This window comes from Primulina huaijiensis, chromosome 15, assembly GCF_012295235.1.
Source record: "Primulina huaijiensis isolate GDHJ02 chromosome 15, ASM1229523v2, whole genome shotgun sequence".
NCBI classification, from domain to species: domain Eukaryota; kingdom Viridiplantae; phylum Streptophyta; class Magnoliopsida; order Lamiales; family Gesneriaceae; genus Primulina; species Primulina huaijiensis.
This window is the reverse complement of record NC_133320.1, coordinates 23,359,816-23,378,981: the sequence shown is the minus strand read 5'-3', so window position 1 is coordinate 23,378,981 and position 19,166 is coordinate 23,359,816. Positions and strand designations below refer to the sequence as shown.

Below are 19,166 nucleotides of genomic sequence, written 5' to 3'. Positions count from 1 at the left end.
CTTTCGTAAATAAACAATGAGAGAAGTAGAATGATTTTTACGAATATTTATAAATGATATTCGTATTGTTGGTTCCTAAACTCGATCCAAATCCATATTCCTATGTGATCCAATTTAATAAGACAGCTTTGTTTTTTCCATTAACGTTTGATGTCTTTAATTTAATGTATATTATGTTTTATCAGTCATGATTTATTTATTGAGGTACGTCAAATTATATTTAAATTTTTTAATTACTGTGTGATTGTGTGTGTGTGCGTGTCAAGCAATTGATGGGAAATTCTTAGTCTTGGTCATATTAAAAGTGGAGTAAATGAAAGTCAATAAATAAAACCAAAAAAACAATTCCAAAAACTGGCTTTTCAATAGATGTGTTGGACCTTTCAAAAAGACCATTTATAAGGAAAATTTAGTAATTTACGATTCTTAAATGATATTCAAATCATTAATTTAAGCAATGAGTAGGTATCCTATTAGACGGTCTCACGAATCTTTATCTGTGAGCTGTGAGACGGGTCAACCATATCGATATTCACAATAAAAAGTAATATTTTTTCATGGATGACTCAAATAAGAGATCTGTCTCACAAAATATGACCGTGAGATCGTCTCACACAAGTTTTTACCTTAAGCAAAATACTTCCTTAAATTATAAATGTGAATCAATTGAATATGTTGTATTAAAATATAAGGACCGGCCCGAATTATTAAACATGCATGATTAAGGTTTACTTTTTGTTGATGTCATTAAGACATGAAAAAGGTCTAAATTAACACCAATTAATCATAATTTTCTGAGAGACAACACCTTATAGAATACAGATTTGTCTCATTTCATTTGGTTATTTTAGTTATAAATTTTTATATATATAAAATGGCTCAAAAAATTTATCATTTTTGTAAAATGCAAACTTAATATCATTCTCTAGCTAGCACGTCAAGCAGAAAACAAAACATTGCGGAATATAAGTGAGCATCCGACGAATGTATGGCTAAATAAAAAATTGAGATATCCATAATCTTCAAATTCTTATCCAAAGCAATCTTTACTCACTAAAGTCGAATTTACCTTCATGCAAATGCATGACAGACCAACAATGTAGTCAAAGCGGGTGAATTAGAAATCGGGCATATGTGATTTATATCAAAAGTTATAGTTGATGGTAATTATATAAATCTTAATCGTCTAAAATCGAAAATATTATATTTTCATTGTTTTATAATATTAATAATCATATATGAGAGTTGAAGTGATTATTTTTCTCACTACTTTGATAAATTATGGTGACAAACTTATTGTTAAGAAAGTATGACCCCCAAAATTTGAAGGGACTAGTTGGTCCAATCCCCTAAAGGCCAAAAAAGGTACCTTTTAATGGGAATCTGCTGCCTAATATCTTATCCGTGTTATGTCTCGTAATGTGTCTATATATTTTCACCAAAACATTAGCATCTTCGTATCATCAAATTATTCATCTTTCAACTTAGATTTGAGCTGAAGATTTCAATATTCTTTCATATCATGAGTTTGTATGATATTCATCAATCCTTATGGCCACATTTCAACAATATTTCTGATCCATTTTTCATGGAAGATGAACATTGTGTGGACGAATACGCCTTCTCCCCTCCATTTTTCGCAACGGAGGACTCCCACGAAATTTCATCATCAATGCAGCAATATCTTGAGTCCATCTTCTCTGATGAGTGTATGGAGTTTCCTCAACTTGTTGATCATGAAGTACAAGAAAATTATTCAAAAGAAGATTTCCAGATGGATTTTGACGAATTCGATCACGTGATCTTCAAGGATGATGCGGATCATGATCGTGCAATGGATGTATGTCATGCATCCATGGACTCGGCATCCATGCAAATACCTTCATTGTTGGAAGGCATGGAAGTTGACAGTGAACTATGCCTTCTTCATCTCCTTGTGGCTTATGCAGAAGCCATAGATAATCAAGAAACTTTGCTGTCAAGAGTGATAGTTGAACACATAATAAAGAAAGTTAATCCGGTTGGAGGGATTGTGGAACGTATCTTGTATTATATGTTTCGACATCTGGATAATGAATCGGATTACCTCATTAAAGAGTCCATGAGGAATTTTTATGCAGCGTTCAAAGCATTTTATCAGATTTTCCCGCATGGAAAGTTTACTCACTTTGTGGCAAATTCGGCTATTATTGAAAACATGCCTAGCGATGTGGATATCATACATGTATTGGATTTCGACATTGGAGAGGGGATTCAAATATCATCGTTCTTGGAAGAAATAAAGCAATATCGATGCAAGGAGGTGACAGTAACATCGGTGAGATTCGGTGAAGATTGCGAATTATTTACCCACTCGATATGGAACTTCGAGGAGACGAAGATCAGGATTTGCGATCATGCGAGATCCTGTGGCATAGATATGAAAGTAGAAGAGGTCGGATTCATGGATTTGGAATGTAAAATGAAGAACATAGAGAAAGAATGTTGTGGAAGAAAATCTTGGTACGTTTTCAATTGCATGGTGGGGCTCCCACATATGGGGAGAATTAAGAGCAAGAAGTGTGTCTTTGAATTTCTTAAAGTGGCTGAAAATTTCTTACAAAATGTCACAAATTGTGATACAAAATTCAACAAAGGCATCATCACTTATGGTGATGGTGAGACATGTCATAGCAATATGACAACTTGTGGTGATTATACTACATTCTTGGATTCGAATGTCACTCGTTTCCGAGCCTTTCTCGAGTCGATGGAGTTCAGTTTCCCATACCATTTAGGAGAAGCAAGGGTTGCATTAGAATCTCTCTTCGCGGAGCCTTACTTTTCTTCGATCACGTTGGAGCAAAAATGGGAGGAGAACAGGCAATATGGTGGTGATCAACAAGTTGGATTACTTGGAGTGGAGGGATTCATGAAATGGAGTGAGAAATGTATACTTGAGGCCATTGAAATGGTGAATCAAGGGGATAGTAATGGCCCATATGGAGTGAGATTTGTGAGTGAAAAGAAGAATGAAATGGTGATGGATTGGAGAGGGACTCCATTGGTGAGAGTTTGTTGTTGGAAAAGATGAAGAAATTTCATATATAGTGAATAGGTCAAAATGGAATAAAACTAGGATTATTCTTATTTGATAAAATATTATTGGGACGTAATATTTATGTCTGATTAGATTTAAATTTTTTTTTTTGAGAAGTTGTGGATATCATAATTGGAAAAAAAATATTCAAAATATACCGATTCAAATTTTTTCCAGTTTTTGGTCATAGTTCATAATAACTCATTCACAAAAACTCTTGTGAGATGGTCTCACGGATCAATTTCATTTGTCGAATATCTTATTTGGGTCATCCATGAAAAAATATTACTTTTTATGCTAAGAGTATTACTTTTAATTGTGAATATCGATAGGATTGACCCGTCTCACAGATAAAGATACATGAGACCGTATCACAACATATCTATTCTAACTCATTGCACGTAGTTGGAACCATTGGATTGGTAAACCTACATAAATAAACTCGTTTAAGGACCACAAAAAACAGAACCCATAAATATTTTTATTGAAATTTGGGTCTCAACTTTGAAATTTTAACCAATCAATTCAAAATAGTTGACCGAGCAGAATAGTTGATTATTTAAATAAACAAAAATTTTAAAATCTTGAATTTTTGCATTACTATATATATATATGTACCTAATTATATTGTCTCGAGTCAACTGGTCCACATGCAAATAAATCAGCTAAGCGTTGAGCATATTCCAAAAAATAGTTTCACCAAACATTATATTATACTTTCCAAATTATTTATTAGTTATTTTTTTAAATTTTTTTAAAAAAAATAGGATTATAATATATTGTAACATACTAATATAAAATTTAGAATACCTCGTCATATATCATTATCCATATATCTATTCAAAAGATAATCCAAACATGCATTTTATCCCAAAAATATTTCTCAAAACTACTTCATGAAAACATTTATTTAATTAAAAATAATAATTATTTAATTTTTTTTTTTAAAAAAAGAAAAGAAGTGAAACCGAAATTTCGAAGTTTTTTGGCGAGACGCGTAAACTTATGGTAAGGGAGTTGTTGTCATGCAGAAGAAGTTTCTGCACGTATTTTGTGGACTTAGGAACGGAGTTTGAGTGATTATACTTATCATTAATTAGTTTAGCTTCAAACGTTGAAGTTTTCTTTGTTTATTTAATTCAATTCGTTTTTAAGTTTAAAAATCGTAAGATTAAAACCTTTTTTTCAATCTAGAAACTCATTCCACTTCTTTCGCTGAGAAGAACTAATTAAATATATTATGTCAAAAACTAAAGAATTTATTTATAAAATAGTCCTCTTACTTGGTTTAATCAAGTTCTTAGAAAAGATTGCTAATCGAGGCAAGTTCAGATATACCAATGGCTTATTTACACTTTATTAAAGAGGTAAAAATGATGTTTTATATTGAACTTTGGGAAGTGAAGCTCAAGCAAAAACACGAAAATCAAAATATTTGGTATCTGAATTTTCAAAGTAATTTGTAATAAAAAAAATTATCAAAATATATTTTCAAATCTAAATTGATTGTGGTTAACTATTCCAAGTCCAACTATGAAAACTGATGGAAGTAGTCTTCAGTGCACATCATGGAAAATACAAACACCACTTCGCGTGATTCAATTCTGAGTTAAATGCTACCAATAATCTCTAAAGTCCACACATGTTTCTTTAATCTATAATAGTTAAGTTACTTGGCTTCAATTCTCTAAAAATCACATCTTCAATGGCTCGATCTTTCAGTTTCTTGATAATAATACTTTTCATTTTGTTCAACTTTTTCTTCATTTCTCAGTCTTTGAACTTCACGTACAATGGATTCAACAGTTCATCTCTTCTTCAAGATGGATCAAGTCTCATTGAACCAAATGGAGCTCTAAGACTTACAGAAAATAAACGAAATGTAATAGGCCATGCATTTTATCCCACTCCAATTCCCATTTTCAATAACAGTCCTAATGCTTCTTCATTCTCCACGTATTTTGTGTTTCAAATCATCCCTTCTTCTGCAAACCGAGGTGGGTTTGGTTTAGCCTTCGTTCTAGCTCCGTCGCCAAGATTTCCGGATCCAGAGCCAGGTCATTACCTGGGAATTTTCAACTCGAGGAATGATGGGAGCCCATCAAACCATGTTTTTCTTGTGGAATTCGACACGATGAATGGGCATGAAGAAAACTCGGATACTGAAGGGAACCATGTTGGGATTAATGTGAATGGGATGAAATCCATGGCTACTGATTCGGCGACGTTTGCTTTTAATGGAACAAGAGAGAACAAGGAGATTATGATGGAGAGTGGAATGCCAATCCAGGCTTGGATTGAGTATGATGGTCATAGAAAAATTTTGAATGTAACACTTTCTCCATTGCTTAATCCTAAGCCAGCCACACCTTTGATGTCTGAAAACCTTGATTTGTCCAACTATTTAAGATCTTCCATGTATGCTGGATTTTCGGCAGCCACTGGAGAAAAAGTTAGCTCGCACTATATCCTGGGATGGAGCTTCAAGCTTAATGGGATGGCCGATCCACTGAATCTTGATGAGCTTCCTGTCAAGCCTATTGAAAAATCCCCTAGAAATAATGCTAAGGCGAGAAAAGTACTTATTGTAACCTTTTCTGTGCTGCTTCTATTCTTGCTAATGGCTTTGGGAAGCATATTTTTGTATAGGAGAATGATGAAGTTGGAACATTTGGAGGAATGGGAATTGGATTGCCCTCGTAGATTCCGATACTGGGATCTTTACAAGGCAACGAAAGGGTTTAAAGAAAGTGAAATTATTGGAATTGGAGGATTTGGAGCTGTGTACAAAGGTGTTTTACCAACAAATGGGACTGAAATTGCAGTAAAAAAGATCATGTCTAACAATTCAATTCAGGGGATAAGGGAATTTGCTGCAGAAATTGAGAGTCTTGGAAGATTGAGGCACAAGAATCTGGTGAATCTTCAGGGATGGTGTAAGCATAAAAAGGATCTCCTCCTAGTTTACGACTATGTCCCAAATGGAAGTCTTGATTCCTTATTGTACAAATCCGAAAATGTCAGCACGAATTTTTTGGATTGGGAAAAAAGATTTAATATCGTCAAAGGAATTGCATCTGGGTTGTTGTACCTACATGAGGAGTGGGAAAAAATCGTCATACACCGGGATGTGAAGTCGAGTAACATTCTAATAGATGGTAATATGAATCCGAGACTAGGAGATTTTGGACTAGCTAGATTTTATGACCACGGGAAAATCTCTCACACGACAAATGTGGTGGGAACGATAGGTTACATCGCACCAGAACTGACTCGAACTGGCAAGGCCTCAACAAGAACAGATATTTTTGCATTTGGGATTTTGCTCCTAGAGTTGGCATGTGGGAGGGCACCTATAGTTTGTGAGATGGACCGCGACATCATATTGGCGGACTGGGTGGTAGAGTGTATGCAAGTAAACAGCATATTTGATGCAGTTGATGTCAATTTGAAGTCAGATTATGTAGCTGAAGAGATGGAAATAGTGTTGGGACTTGGCCTTTTGTGCTCTCACCCAAAAGAAGAAAAAAGGCCTAATATGAGGCAAGTAATGAAGTATCTGAATGGAGAAGAATTGCTGCCACTGTTGGATCAATTGAGCTCAATTGGTTCGAGGAGAAGTGAAGAAATTACATCAAGATTATTGGCTTTAGGGTTAAGCGATAGTATTATCACCAATGCAGTACATAACTCATTTTCTGTAGGGGAAACGTCTTCCAGCTCTTTAAACACGGGTAGGTGAAGATTAATTGATAGCTTGTAACATAAAAAATTTGTATTAACAAGTCTTAATTCCAGCAACTTTTAAATAATCTTCTTTTACGTTAATTTTGCTGTGTATCGTGTACATACAATATAACATAGTTTAGGCCAACATACTAACATGTTCTTGAATGACCTGTTGTGTGTCAATTTGGATTCTCCTCGTGAACATTCCATGCAACATTATAGGTCAAGAAAAAATATATGAGCGCGGGCACGTAGTCAAAACATTGGTTCATGCGATATCTAAATTATGTTAGGAGGAAAAGTTAACATGTACTAAAAATATGTTTGGAGGAAAAGTTTACATGTTCTAAAAATATGATATAAAAATTCAACATTTTTTGGTCTGTTAGGTTGAATCCTTAGTGCTATCACTTTTGCAAGCTCCAGGAGCGGGGTCCGGCCCCCTTGCGCTCCACCAGCGATCGGTATAAACTATGAAAGCTGCAGCCTTTTAAGTTGCTAGCACCAACTGGTCGAGAAAAACTAGCGTTAGAACTCGGAGGAGAAGAAAACATCAGTTTCTTTTGTGCTAGAGATGCAGCAGCTAGGGCTTGGGCATGTGGAAGAAACCTTTGAATTATGAAATCTGGAGACTGGGATTAGAGTCATCAGGCTCTTCGGAAGAACATGTATCGCCATTTTCCGCTAAACCTTCCATTGTTTCGGCTAATGAAAATATATCAACTGCTTCGTTACCACAAAAGCCATCAACTACACATTCAGGGAGTTGGATATCTGCAGGGGCTCCTTCTTCAATATTGGCCAATGGTTGCCACCAGCTGGAAGGCGGAGGAGTTTTTGGTGTCTGATACGTGTTTCCGTTGTTGGCAGGTATTTGATCCCAAGAAAAAGGCACCCCCGTGTTGATGCTGGGGGTATTTGAAATTTTCTTGCAATAGTTTGAGAGCTAAGGGGGAGTTCAGTTTTATGTTGCTCTGCTTTTTTCAGAATATGTTTCTTCTTGTTCCAGAATAGGAACATCGAGGGGAGAATCACTTCACTTGGAAACTAAGTTGGTTATCACTCATCCAAAGATTTTGCAATAAAGGCCAAAGAGAGACTGAGGAATGATCCCACCAAGTGTAAAAAACCCGAATAATTTGTATACAAGATTGTCCAGACCTTAAAAACGGTTGGAAGATGGTGAATCTTTAAGATCAATAACACTGAGGTCTATACATCCGAGTTTCTCAAATTTCTGAAACTGTGGAATCGAACCAGCAAGGTATACAAGAAATCCATCTAAACTAGTTCTGCTTTGTCGGTCGTGCGGGATGGAAATGGTCGGGGGAACTTGATAGTAATCCTTCTATCACATTGAGCTAACCAAATTCTAGAAATTATAATCAAACTCGATCAGAACAGAACAAAAGGGAAATAATCAAACATAATGCGAAGACATTGGTAAAACAAAATTGAGCATAAACCAAAGAAAATGCTCAAGCCAAGAAATAACAAAGTTTCAATATAAATTAAAGCCACGAATTCGAAAAAAACATCGAGAGAAAGAAAGAAAAAAAAACCATACATCGCTGGGTTAGAAATAAAAGAAGGGCACTACTTAGATCTCTGTCTCATCTTTCGGCGCTTCCTCTTCAACCTCCTCATACGCTTCTTCTTCCACTGTTACAAATCACCACACAACACACAAAATAGAAATTTGAAAAAAAAACTGATAAAAAGTGAATAAAAGTTATGCCTGGAATCATGAAACGAAGATTTTTAAAAAAAAAAAAAATTTATACCTTGGCTCTCATGGCGAAAGAGAATTGGTGGTGAAATCAGAACGCCTCCTCGACTAATATTGAAATCCGATTCCGAGCGACGACAGTACGCGATTCCAAAAACCCTAGAATTAACGCTCGTATTTATATTCGGCGTCCGTTTAATGGGACAAAGGGCCCCATTGTTTTGGGCTTCCAGCAGCCCAAATTTCTTAACAAGTCGCATGGCTAAAATATGGAATTCATTAATTTAATCATAAGATTAGAAATAATTTCAATTTCCCCATTTAAACTCTGATGAATACTTAACTCTTCTAAACTACTAATTACATTATTTTACTTCATATATTTAATTGCACAATTTAGGCAACATTCTGTCTAAATAAACCAAATTGATAGCATTTCACATGTGATTATGATTAAATATTTAAATTTTGATCTTTAATAAGGATTATTAATTTACATTTTGTTATATTTTATTAAATTATGAAGAATTAGAAAATATGGACTGTTTGGTAAAGCCAAAATTCTAAGAAAAAACCAGAAGATATTCTCTATAAGAAACACTCGATCACTGATAATGATAGTGATGATGATCAATAGTCTTATTTAACCATGAAAAAAACATTAAAAAAATCGAATTTAAACTTGTAGTTGAAATAAACCTCCAATCATCTCAGCTGCATTTACATTTTACATTCACAACATCAGTATAACTAGTGGTTTATCAGATAAATTATCCGTGGACTTTCTATCATTCATGGAAAACTACAAAAGAAGATGTACTCTAATTACTATATCCTTCACAGATTCTGTGTCTAAAAAAACACAATACAATCTCAAAGATTGCAAGAAAATAGCTATTAATACTCTCAAATTCTTCAATGCCATCTTTCTACCTTTCCCTCTTCGCCTCATTCCTTGTGTACACTTTACATGCCCAGTGTAAGCACAAAAAGATAGAGGGGCGGGCATCTTCGCGTTAAGAATGTGGCCGACAGAATTTGCTAGCCATGTGACAAGGATTTTGATTTTCATTTTAGAGTAGGCTTTTTTTTTGTCTTGGCAAACTGCACATCAGCGTTCAGTATCGAAATTATAAAATTCTCGACTGCTTCTTCAGTTATGTCACCTTGAAATGTAGCAAATGTTCCTCTCTTTGGTTTGTAGGCCACCAAGAATTTGTGTGATGACTTGAAACCTGATTTCTCGAAAGCATTTAAGAATGATTGGTGCTTGGTAGCATCAAGGAGAGAGTAAGAAATTGAAGTCCTCGAACCAGAGACTCCAGTCTGTTTTCTGGAGAATGATTTTTGAGACACCTAAAAAGATCAAGCAAAGATAGAGACAGTGAGATTGCTGCTTCTATCACATCATCACAGAATAAATATAGGTTATTCTTAACATCACAAGTCGTTACACTCGTTAGTCAAAAAATTCTTACTTACAGATTTTAAAATTGTTTGAAGGTTGTCCCTTGATTTGGATGACCTAAAAGCACCAATTAAGCAGACGGGAGATCCATCTCCACATACTTCATGAAAGTTTGATCCTGTAAGCAATGGTATGTGATTATCTCCTGATTCAGGATGGTTTGTTTTGGTTGAAGCAACCTTGTTTTTCTTCTCAAAAATTTCAAGTAGGCCACTGAGGTCTTGAACAGCAGATTTTAAATCTTTCACGGATATCCCAGATTTGAGAATCACTTTCTCGCCATTTGATAGCCAGCCAATGATAGCTGGAAGTGAATTGACCCCTAGCGCCCTCACAGAAGGATCAGAATCGTCATGAACCTATAAATATTCAAGATGGTCATTAGTTTCATTTTATAAAGCAAACATCAAACATAAATCCAAGTTTGATGTACCACGACATGAAAAAAGTAAGCACCCACGAAACCCACAAAAAAATATTCCTCGTAGGGTAGGAGAGGCACACTTAAAACTACCTCTGCGTTGTAGAATGCAAAGCGTTTGTGGTATAAGCCGCTAAGTGCCCGCCAGATAACAGGAGTACTTTTCTTCGTAGACAAAAGCATCACTTTAGGTAATGTTACAGCTTCAGCAGCAACTTTGAACTGACTCAAGTTAACGCCCTTCGAAAATTTGGGTAAATTGTCTCGACAAAAACTTTTTAAGCCTTTCACATCTAAATCACCACTGTACTCAACCAAAGAGCCACTTTCACCTTTTGAGTACGAATAAACATAAACCTTTGGAGCTCTGCGTAGATGTACACCTAGCTCCTTGCAAAATGATGCTTCAGATTCACAGTTTACGCTTCCAACCTGTGCATGTTAACATTTCCATATTCTATGAGTTGATGTTATCTAGATAAATAGTATGTGAATAGAAAATGAACTTGTACCTTCAGTGCTCCCACCAGTGAAGCGGCAACCTCCTCTATAATAGATTCATAATATTGTGTCCCTTGGAGATCGGGAGAGTAAAATAACAAGAGCCAACTCATCCCTCTATCATTTATTTCTTTCTTATAGAATTTTGAATTTACAGATAAAATGCTCTTATCAGAATTCCGACCTCCGTACTGAGACCTACTTGAACTACCGAAGCCACCAAATTGACTCCCCCCTCCCTTACCACCTCCAAAAAGATTGGAAAATATATCATTTAAACCAAAACCAAATGAGCTTTGCCCACCATAACCAGGATCACCGCCAAAAGAAAATGAGAATGACTTTGAACCTCCCTGTCCACCTGGCCCAAAATTAAACCCACTTTCTCCGGGCTCGCCACCAGTGAAATAGGTATATCCACCATGATCTCCAGAAGTGCTAGCATCAAATCCAGGATTTCCTTTTTCATCCCCAAAAAGATCATAGTTTTTCCTCTTCTGCTCGTCAGATAATATATCATATGCTGGAAAACAATTAAATAAACAAAGATCAAGAGATTTCACCAAGAGAAGAATATACCAGACCATAGAAGATAGAACCCAAAAGAAAAGGTATCAGGAAAAAAAAGGAAATGAAAACAAAAGGCACCACCACCCACAACTTATTAGACATTATGTGAGAATAAAGTAGAGCAGATATGTTTTCATTTTGAATAATATCAAACACACAAAAAAAAAAAGCAGTATCATGGTTCGTTTGTAAGTACGCTCATGGTATTTACTATTGCATTATTTAAACAGGTTTGGCCTCCCACTACGCATTTTTTATTTTCACACCCCCATGGATCCTTGCTAACCCCATCAAAGCACGGACGGCTTCTAAAAAACACTGTGTTTCTATTTTCATACTGAACGGTAGCAGCTGAATTCTTCGAATTGGCGGAACTCAAAGGAGATGAGAGTGTTGTACCGTTATTAATCTCAGCAAACTTCTCTTGGGCACCCTTATTCTTGTTTTTGTCAGGATGATATTGGAGTGATAGTCTGACAAAAACATTAACATGCAAAAAATCAGCCAAGAAGTATAAAACTTCCATGTGAGCATAACAATCAACAAAGAAGACCAACGAAACACAATAAAGAGCACAAAATTCCAAAGCAGAACTTACTTGTGAAAAGCTTTCTGAATTTCGCGTTGACTTGCGCTGCGATCAACCCCGAGTACCTGAAAGAACATATAAATTTGTTTCAAGTTAAAAAAAATGGAAAAAAGTTCTCCATCAAGTGATAAAAAGAAATTCTCGATGGAAGAAGTATAATGCTTAACTTTCTGTGCTTTTCAAAACTGTCAAATGTACTTCAGATAATAATAACCTAGAATTTTAAGTTTTTATTTTAATATGGATAAAGCGAGTGTCTTATTTATTCCAAACGGGAAGTAGATTTAACAGCATGTCATAGAACTTAGCCTCGCAATAAATAGGCAAATCTAAATATAAATCTGTCTGCATATGCAAACTGATGCAACTGATATTAAAAATATTTTTCTTCAAAGGAAAATTTGAAACTTTTCTCTGCATCATCACTATGCATAAGCATTAGACTCCTTCTAGAAAGCTAGAGTCCCACGCGTAAACAAAGAAACACGGGTACGGCACCATTAAACAACGGGACACTTGCACACAGGGGTGTAAGCCTTCTCGATAAAACAACGGAACACTGGCACACAGGGGTGTAACCAACCCTTCTTCGATAAATAACCATTCGAATTTCGAAGAAGTAAGAACATCTTCCGCACAAAATAAAAGCAAAAAGTCGAGGTCTTCACTGTATTTCTCTCCACACATAACGATGCAACCAAATTCTTCGAAGAACTTGCTGCATTGTTCTGATTGTTTAGATAGTCTCAATCGCAAGGAACGACAACTAGCATGGATGATTTTTCGGTACTCCACCAAAACTAAGCCTAAGTCACTCTTCTCCAAATCAGGACAAAAAACGCAAAAAAGGATAAGATAATTACAATTACAACAACAACAAGAAAACGTACGAATAACACATGAAACATTACCTTGTAAGGATCAAGCTTTTTCGATTCACAAAAGACAATTAGCAGCAATCCGGCGGCAATAATCAACAGTCCAAGACGAGCCTTCATGCTTCGATACTAGATAAATAAAAACCTAATTTCGCACAAAAATTCCCTCTGTAAGCTTGTTTAAGGAGCAACAAGGAAGCGCAAATACGGGAAAGGCAATTTATAGATTTGGTAAGAATCGGGGTCGAGAAGAATCTAGAGCAACAGTGGGGGTACACGTGGCAGTTTCAAATTCTCCCACGAGTTTCGCCCAATAGGATTTCAGCATTCCCGTGTTGTTGTGTGGCCGCTCGTTCTTTCTGCGCTGCTCTATATATTACACCACATCGCTTTCCTTCATTGTTCCACTTGGTAAAATTAAATTATGCAAAAATTTATATGAGACAATCTTATTGTCGTATTTTGTGAGATTAATATCTTATTTGGGTCATTCATAAAAAAATATTACTTTTTATGCTAAAAGTATTACTTTTTATTCTAAATATCGGTGGGGTTGACCCGTCTCACAGATAAATATTCGTGAGACCGTCTCACAAGTGACCTACTCAATTAATAATCCAATTCGAGAAATTTTTTTCTCATAATTTTATTTATATTAAATCAAAATTATAATCTTATCATTTATATTTTTTATTTATATTTTTTAATTATTTAAAAAAATTTATAATTTATCATCTCATCTCGAATTTAATAATCAATCAAATATACTCTTATTTATTTAATATCATTCTACATCTTATTTGTACGAACTCGTCAATCCAACCAAAAAATTTGAGAGTTGTCTATATAAGTTATCTATTTCGACAAATACTTGTATAATAACTACCCTTAACATTTGCACATATCTAACATATTACTCATTCATTAAAAAATATATATATAAAAAGTTGTGTAATTCAAATATCTCCACTGACATTCCAAATTTACCATTTTTTCTATATTAGTTATACAAAATATAGTTTTAAATTTTTTCATCGTTATTTTCTTAAGAAATTTTCGTAGTTTTTTAGATTAAATAGGAATGTTAGTACTCCACAAATTAAATTATATATACAATCAAATTAAATAATAAAAAAATAATTAAGGTGAAGAAAATATAATTTTGAAAAAATTTAAAATTATAATTTTTAAAGTAATATAAATAAAAGAGTATATTTTGAATGTTTTAGAGTTTCTGGATTATATATTTTTTATTAAATCAATTTTTTTAAATATTTAAAATACACCATTTTTTTAAATAAAATAATTATAAAAACATTAAAAACTATAATTTTTATAAATAATATTACAAAAAGGTAAATTTGGAATGTTGTCGAGATTTTTTAAATCATAACAACGAACTACGAAGTGTTGACTGTTGATAATAAAACACGTAAAATTAATAAAGAAGCTTCAATAAATCAGCGATACATTGCAATATATAACGTACAACGAAACACATTTCCATGAATAATCTTTAATCAAATTCCGAAAAAATTATTTAAACCCAAAAATAAAAGAAAATAAGAGCTAAATTTCACAAAACTTCACGTATTCTCCATACTTATTGCATGTCTCCAAAATCACCGGGGCCGATTCACCTGTTGGAACATCATTTGGCTGGTGCTGTCCAAACTGAATATTCCAGAGAAATCACCTGTATTGTTGTTGTAAGCAGTCATTTGAATACTGTAAAGATCCGCAGGGTTGGCTGAAGCCGCATAAAGATCGTTTGATTCGGCACCATTATTCATCAATCCCGCAGATTCTTCGTGAATCTCCGGTTGTTGTGCCCAAGGATGCTGATTAAACTTCCTCAAACCTTCGAGTTCCCTGGCCACCTCTTTCATGGTGGGCCTGTCTTCGCCATTCAAGTGTAAACATCTTTTTATCAAGTCAGCGACGGCCTGGAGCTGCTCCAGGGAACCCTCTCGTATTACTCGGGGATCAAGAACCTGAAACAGTCTGTTTTCTTTAATCGCCATTATGAAATGCGTTGTTAGGTTCCGTTCTTCTTGACTTCTTTCCATGTCGATTGGTTTTTTCCCGGTCAGAAGCTCCGTCATCACGACCCCGAAACTGTAGACGTCGCTTTTTCCAGTCAATTGGCTAGTGTGGAAGTATTCGGGATCCAGGTATCCTAGTGTGCCTTGGACTAATGTGGTGACTTCGGTTTGATCCAGGGCGACTAGTCTGGAGGCCCCGAAGTCCGAGATTTTGGTAATGTAGTTTTCGTCCAGTAAGATGTTGGCAGATTTTACGTCCCTGTGGATGACAGGAATCGATGCTGCTGAGTGAAGATATGAAAGGGCATCTGCTGCTTCTGAGGCGATTCTTAAACGGTTGTCCCATGATAACCAAGTCATTCCCCTGTTTTGGTGTATGTGGTCGTAAAGCGTCCCATTCGAAACATATTCATAGACGAGTAAAGGAACTTCGGATTCCAAACAACACCCCAAAAGTTTGACGACATTACGATGATTCACTTGGGTGAGTATCACCACTTCATTTATGAACTGTTCTATTTGGCTTTCATCCATTACTCGAGATTTTTTTATAGCAACTATGCGACTATCAGGTAGGATTCCTTTGTAGACTGTGCCGTATCCGCCTCTGCCGAGGATTCTGTCATCTGCATAATTGTTGGTGGCTTCCTCTAGATCTTCAACCGTGAATATTTTGCTGGAATCCACGGACCCTTCGCGGGAAGATATTTGTTGCTTTAATAAGAAACCTCCATTTTGCTGGAAGAATTTCTCCCTTTGTTTTATGAGCTTTCGTTTCTTCACGCTGAACAATATCCAAGCTGCAGCAATGACTAAGGATAGAAACCCGAATACTATACCTGCATTTCAGGAAAATGGAAGTCGTGTTGTAATAAATGAAACATAGCACATTCAAATTATTCTCCAAATTATCAAGAAAACATTTGAAAATTACAAAATGACGGATTGAGCTGCAAAAATTGGCTTCAATACAGAAGCTGACGCTTGATTATTGCCTTGATTAAAACCTGCCAAAAGTGGATCTTCTGCTGAATAATGTTAAGAAATTACCAAGGTTGAAACAGCATCTCAACAACCCATATCATATTTTCCCAAGAACGAGGTAAAAAACATCAAAAGAATTTTTCGATTGTACTAAAATTTAACACAAGTTTTCCTTACTAACAATCCAAAATTTAAATTTATCACTCGCCAGTATTCAACTTCAAGATAGAATCAGCATTGGAACCGAATTACCTAACGACACCTTGAGCACAGGGAACTGTGAATTAACAGCATAGCAACCGTCCCCATCCCGTCTACCATCTCCGGTCTGTCCTTTCGGACAAGAACATCTGAAATTTCCAGGTGTGTTGATGCAACTATTTTCCGCACAATTGTTCTTGCTCGGATCCGCACACTCGTCAATATCTGCAAAATTATAGGTCGTCACAAAACTTGGTGAACTCTGGTTTTAGACCATTAAAACAATCAAGTTAATCATCGTTATATGAAATGTAATTTATAAAACCTGTGCAAGGTTCCAGATATGGGTTGCCTTCGTATCCATCTTCACACCTGCACCTATAGCCGGCCCACACTGTATCCGAATCAACGCAAGTACTATTAGCCTTGCAAAGGTAATCTGGAGAATCCTTGACGTCAGCACAAGTCAAGTTCCCGATCACCCAATCGACCACGATCGGAACGGTGGAAGACACCCTTCGAGCGAAATTTGGGTCAGAGAAATCCAAAACCCCTTGAAAAGTGAACCTCTTGGCCTCACCAAGAAAAGAATAGCTGCATGGATCGAAAGAGGATACGGCGGTGTGGTTCCTAAGGCTTAAGAGCTGGGTAAGATAGTATTTGAATCCCTTGGGCACCGAAGTCTGGCTGCACCCAACTCCCGAGCAGGAGCCACTTACCACATCATCTGCTTGTGAACAAAGTGAAACGCATCCGCTGGTGAAGTTATGGCCAGAAATGCCGCTGATTAGAGACAAATCGTCGCAGCCTATGAGCGTGAACTTGTTCAGCTCCGAATAGCTGAACGGCGTGTTGGTGATGTCGGAAGAGGCGAAGTTTGATTGGACCAGTGCGCCGTATTCATCGTAGCATGTCTTCGCCACGACGTTCGAGATTCGCATTTGGTTGTCGGAGATTTCGTAGATTTGGATGGTGCCGATGTATGCGCGAGGTGGATCGAAAGCGTCGCTGCAGTTGAGCTCGTATATGGCCTCAAGTCCGCAGCCGCTGCCTTTGCCGACTCCAAAAGGGTAAGGAACGGTCAAGTTGCCGCATTTACTGGGGCAGCCATGCTTCGTGATGACGGCTCCTTTTAAAATGTTTGATGTGTCGGTGGTCGGAGCCGTTGCATTTAAGTCCGCTGCGGTGGAGCTGGTGGCCGCTGCTGCGCATTGAAGCAGTAAAACACCGCAGAGACGAATCCAGGCTCCTCTCACAAGCACCATTCCGATACAATGATGTACTAGAGAGATGATTAGTGTTAGAAATTAGTATTTAATATTTTGAATTTGATGTTAATCAACCGAGAAGAGTAGACTTTGAGGATGGTGGACGTGCAAGTCATGCATAGCAAAAGTAAGTTTAAACCAAAAATATATTGCTAGTTCAATTCGGTACACTTCCATTTTTAAAAATCAAATATATTTGACTAAACACATTTATCTAATGTCTTAAATATTTTATGTCTGATTTTTAGAATCAAAATATTAGTTATATAATATGCCATAAAATCAATCCCAGTGATTTACATTTTTTTTAAAAAAAATAGATATATACACAATTAGTAGACAATTTAAATTCATATTTCTAAGGAAAAAATGGGTATAGCTCGATCAATTGACAAAAAATATTGATTTTGATATAATTTCAATTCATTTAATAATATAAAAGATATTGAGACCTAGTCAACAATGTTTAATAAAGAAAAAATGGTTCGAAATTACATTATAAGTTGTCGTTGCATGCCAATTGGCCATGTGAGCCAAGGGCGTTTACTTCACCAAGTCAATGCATTAGTAGCCAACGGAGACTTCACATTCATTCACACGGATATTATCATGTATTTATAATATATACATGCGAATTTTGATATTATAATCGATAAATATAATTTAGAAAATTTTCAAAAAAATTATAAATGACAAAGACACGTATTGGATGAAACAATTGGTTATCAGAAAATCATATATTAATATTATATTTTCAATGTTATGTATCGATTTTCATCCAGGAAAAAAATAAGTCCAATGAATTAAGAAATATTTTTTTAGACCAAAGAGTGTAAACATATATGTTATTTTAAAGATAATGGATGCAAACTTAAATTTAGATTTTGAAAATTTAAACTTGATTTGAGAAGGACATATTGTCAGACTGGGTTTTGTAGCCGAGTGATCTTATCATCCATGTATCTCATAGACGTACATTTGATCCCACCAAACATTATAGAGAGAAAAAAAGAGAGGGGTAGGTTTTTGTGAGACGATCTCACGAATCTTTATTTTTGATATGGGTTTACCGATATTCACAATAAAAAGTAATATTCTTAGCATAAAAAGTAATAATTTTTCATGGATGACCCAAATAAGATATCTTTTTCACAAAATACGATTCGTGAGATCGTCTCACACAAGTTTTTGTTAAAAGGAGAGAGCATATTATGAGAAGATATTTACAAAATTTTAATAAACAATATAATATTTATAAAACATAACCGTGGGTCAACGCTAGTATCTTTTCACGTTCATTGGCCACTCGAGCATCGCTAGAATTTTTTTAAAAAAAAATTTATTACACAAAATATCATTTTTTATATTATTTATATCAAGGGAATTAAAAAAAGAGAAAGTGACAGGAAAGTTGACATCTTAAATTTTAGGTCAATTTATTTATTTCTACATTAAAGGCCGCCCACAACTGTAAGCAGGTTTTTATTTTTATTTTTGGGTCAAAAGCTCGTTTCGCGCAACATTACAAAGAATTGGACAGTACAGATGACTTTAACTATAAACAGTCTCGTACATAACACTATAACAGAACATGAGTTTTGATATCATGTTAAGATTGAAACTTGAAACTAACTCAACTCTAACAGTTAGCTCAATTGGAGATAATTGTTCAAACCCAAATATGGAACTCCCAACTATTTTATC

General features: G+C 35.4%; 4 protein-coding genes and 1 long non-coding RNA gene across 5 annotated transcripts; 2 read left to right on the top strand and 3 right to left on the bottom strand.

Moving 5' to 3' along the window:
• The first annotated feature begins 1,588 nt into the window (after positions 1-1,588).
• LOC140959429 (protein NODULATION SIGNALING PATHWAY 2-like) lies at positions 1,589-3,073 on the top strand. The gene has a single exon (XM_073417262.1). The coding sequence runs from the start codon at positions 1,589-1,591 to the stop codon at positions 3,071-3,073; it is 1,485 nt and encodes a 494-aa protein (XP_073273363.1).
• A 1,636-nt stretch (positions 3,074-4,709) lies between these two features.
• Positions 4,710-6,869, top strand: LOC140960384 (probable L-type lectin-domain containing receptor kinase VI.1). Its single transcript, XM_073418636.1, has one exon. The coding sequence runs from the start codon at positions 4,785-4,787 to the stop codon at positions 6,819-6,821; it is 2,037 nt and encodes a 678-aa protein (XP_073274737.1). The 5' UTR covers positions 4,710-4,784; the 3' UTR covers positions 6,822-6,869.
• A 1,379-nt stretch (positions 6,870-8,248) lies between these two features.
• On the bottom strand, positions 8,249-8,725 carry LOC140960386 (uncharacterized). Its single transcript, XR_012172160.1, has 2 exons — positions 8,593-8,725; positions 8,249-8,470 (listed from the first exon to the last, which is right to left on the bottom strand). It is a non-coding gene; the product is annotated as an uncharacterized lncRNA (long non-coding RNA).
• Positions 8,726-9,207: 482 nt separating this feature from the next.
• Positions 9,208-13,355, bottom strand: LOC140960385 (dnaJ protein ERDJ3A-like). Its single transcript, XM_073418637.1, has 7 exons — positions 12,998-13,355; positions 12,096-12,151; positions 11,897-11,970; positions 10,939-11,450; positions 10,520-10,858; positions 10,020-10,364; positions 9,208-9,893 (listed from the first exon to the last, which is right to left on the bottom strand). The coding sequence occupies exons 1-7, from the start codon at positions 13,082-13,084 to the stop codon at positions 9,606-9,608; spliced, it is 1,701 nt and encodes a 566-aa protein (XP_073274738.1). The 5' UTR covers positions 13,085-13,355; the 3' UTR covers positions 9,208-9,605.
• A 1,049-nt stretch (positions 13,356-14,404) lies between these two features.
• LOC140960383 (wall-associated receptor kinase 2-like) lies at positions 14,405-17,521 on the bottom strand. The gene is made up of 3 exons (XM_073418635.1): positions 16,520-17,521; positions 16,246-16,419; positions 14,405-15,848 (listed from the first exon to the last, which is right to left on the bottom strand). Exons 1-3 carry the CDS (start codon positions 17,457-17,459, stop codon positions 14,587-14,589), a joined length of 2,376 nt encoding a protein of 791 aa, XP_073274736.1. The 5' UTR covers positions 17,460-17,521; the 3' UTR covers positions 14,405-14,586.
• Positions 17,522-19,166: the final 1,645 nt, after the last annotated feature.

Bases quoted from the DNA above. Each gene is read 5' to 3' on its own strand.
- LOC140959429 (XM_073417262.1), top strand. From the start codon at position 1,589: ATGGAAGATGAACATTGTGTGGACGAATACGCCTTCTCCCCTCCATTT.
- LOC140960385 (XM_073418637.1), bottom strand. From the start codon at position 13,084: ATGAAGGCTCGTCTTGGACTGTTGATTATTGCCGCCGGATTGCTGCTA. The intron at 11,971-12,095 runs GTAAGTTCTGCT...TGTTTTTGTCAG, and splicing joins ATTCAGAAAGCTTTTCACAA to ACTATCACTCCAATATCATC. The intron at 10,859-10,938 runs GTACAAGTTCAT...TAACATGCACAG, and splicing joins CACTGGTGGGAGCACTGAAG to GTTGGAAGCGTAAACTGTGA.
- LOC140960383 (XM_073418635.1), bottom strand. From the start codon at position 17,459: ATGGTGCTTGTGAGAGGAGCCTGGATTCGTCTCTGCGGTGTTTTACTG. The intron at 16,420-16,519 runs GTTTTATAAATT...ATAATTTTGCAG, and splicing joins ATATCTGGAACCTTGCACAG to ATATTGACGAGTGTGCGGAT. The intron at 15,849-16,245 runs GTAATTCGGTTC...CCTGAAATGCAG, and splicing joins TGTGCTCAAGGTGTCGTTAG to GTATAGTATTCGGGTTTCTA.
- LOC140960384 (XM_073418636.1), top strand. From the start codon at position 4,785: ATGGCTCGATCTTTCAGTTTCTTGATAATAATACTTTTCATTTTGTTC.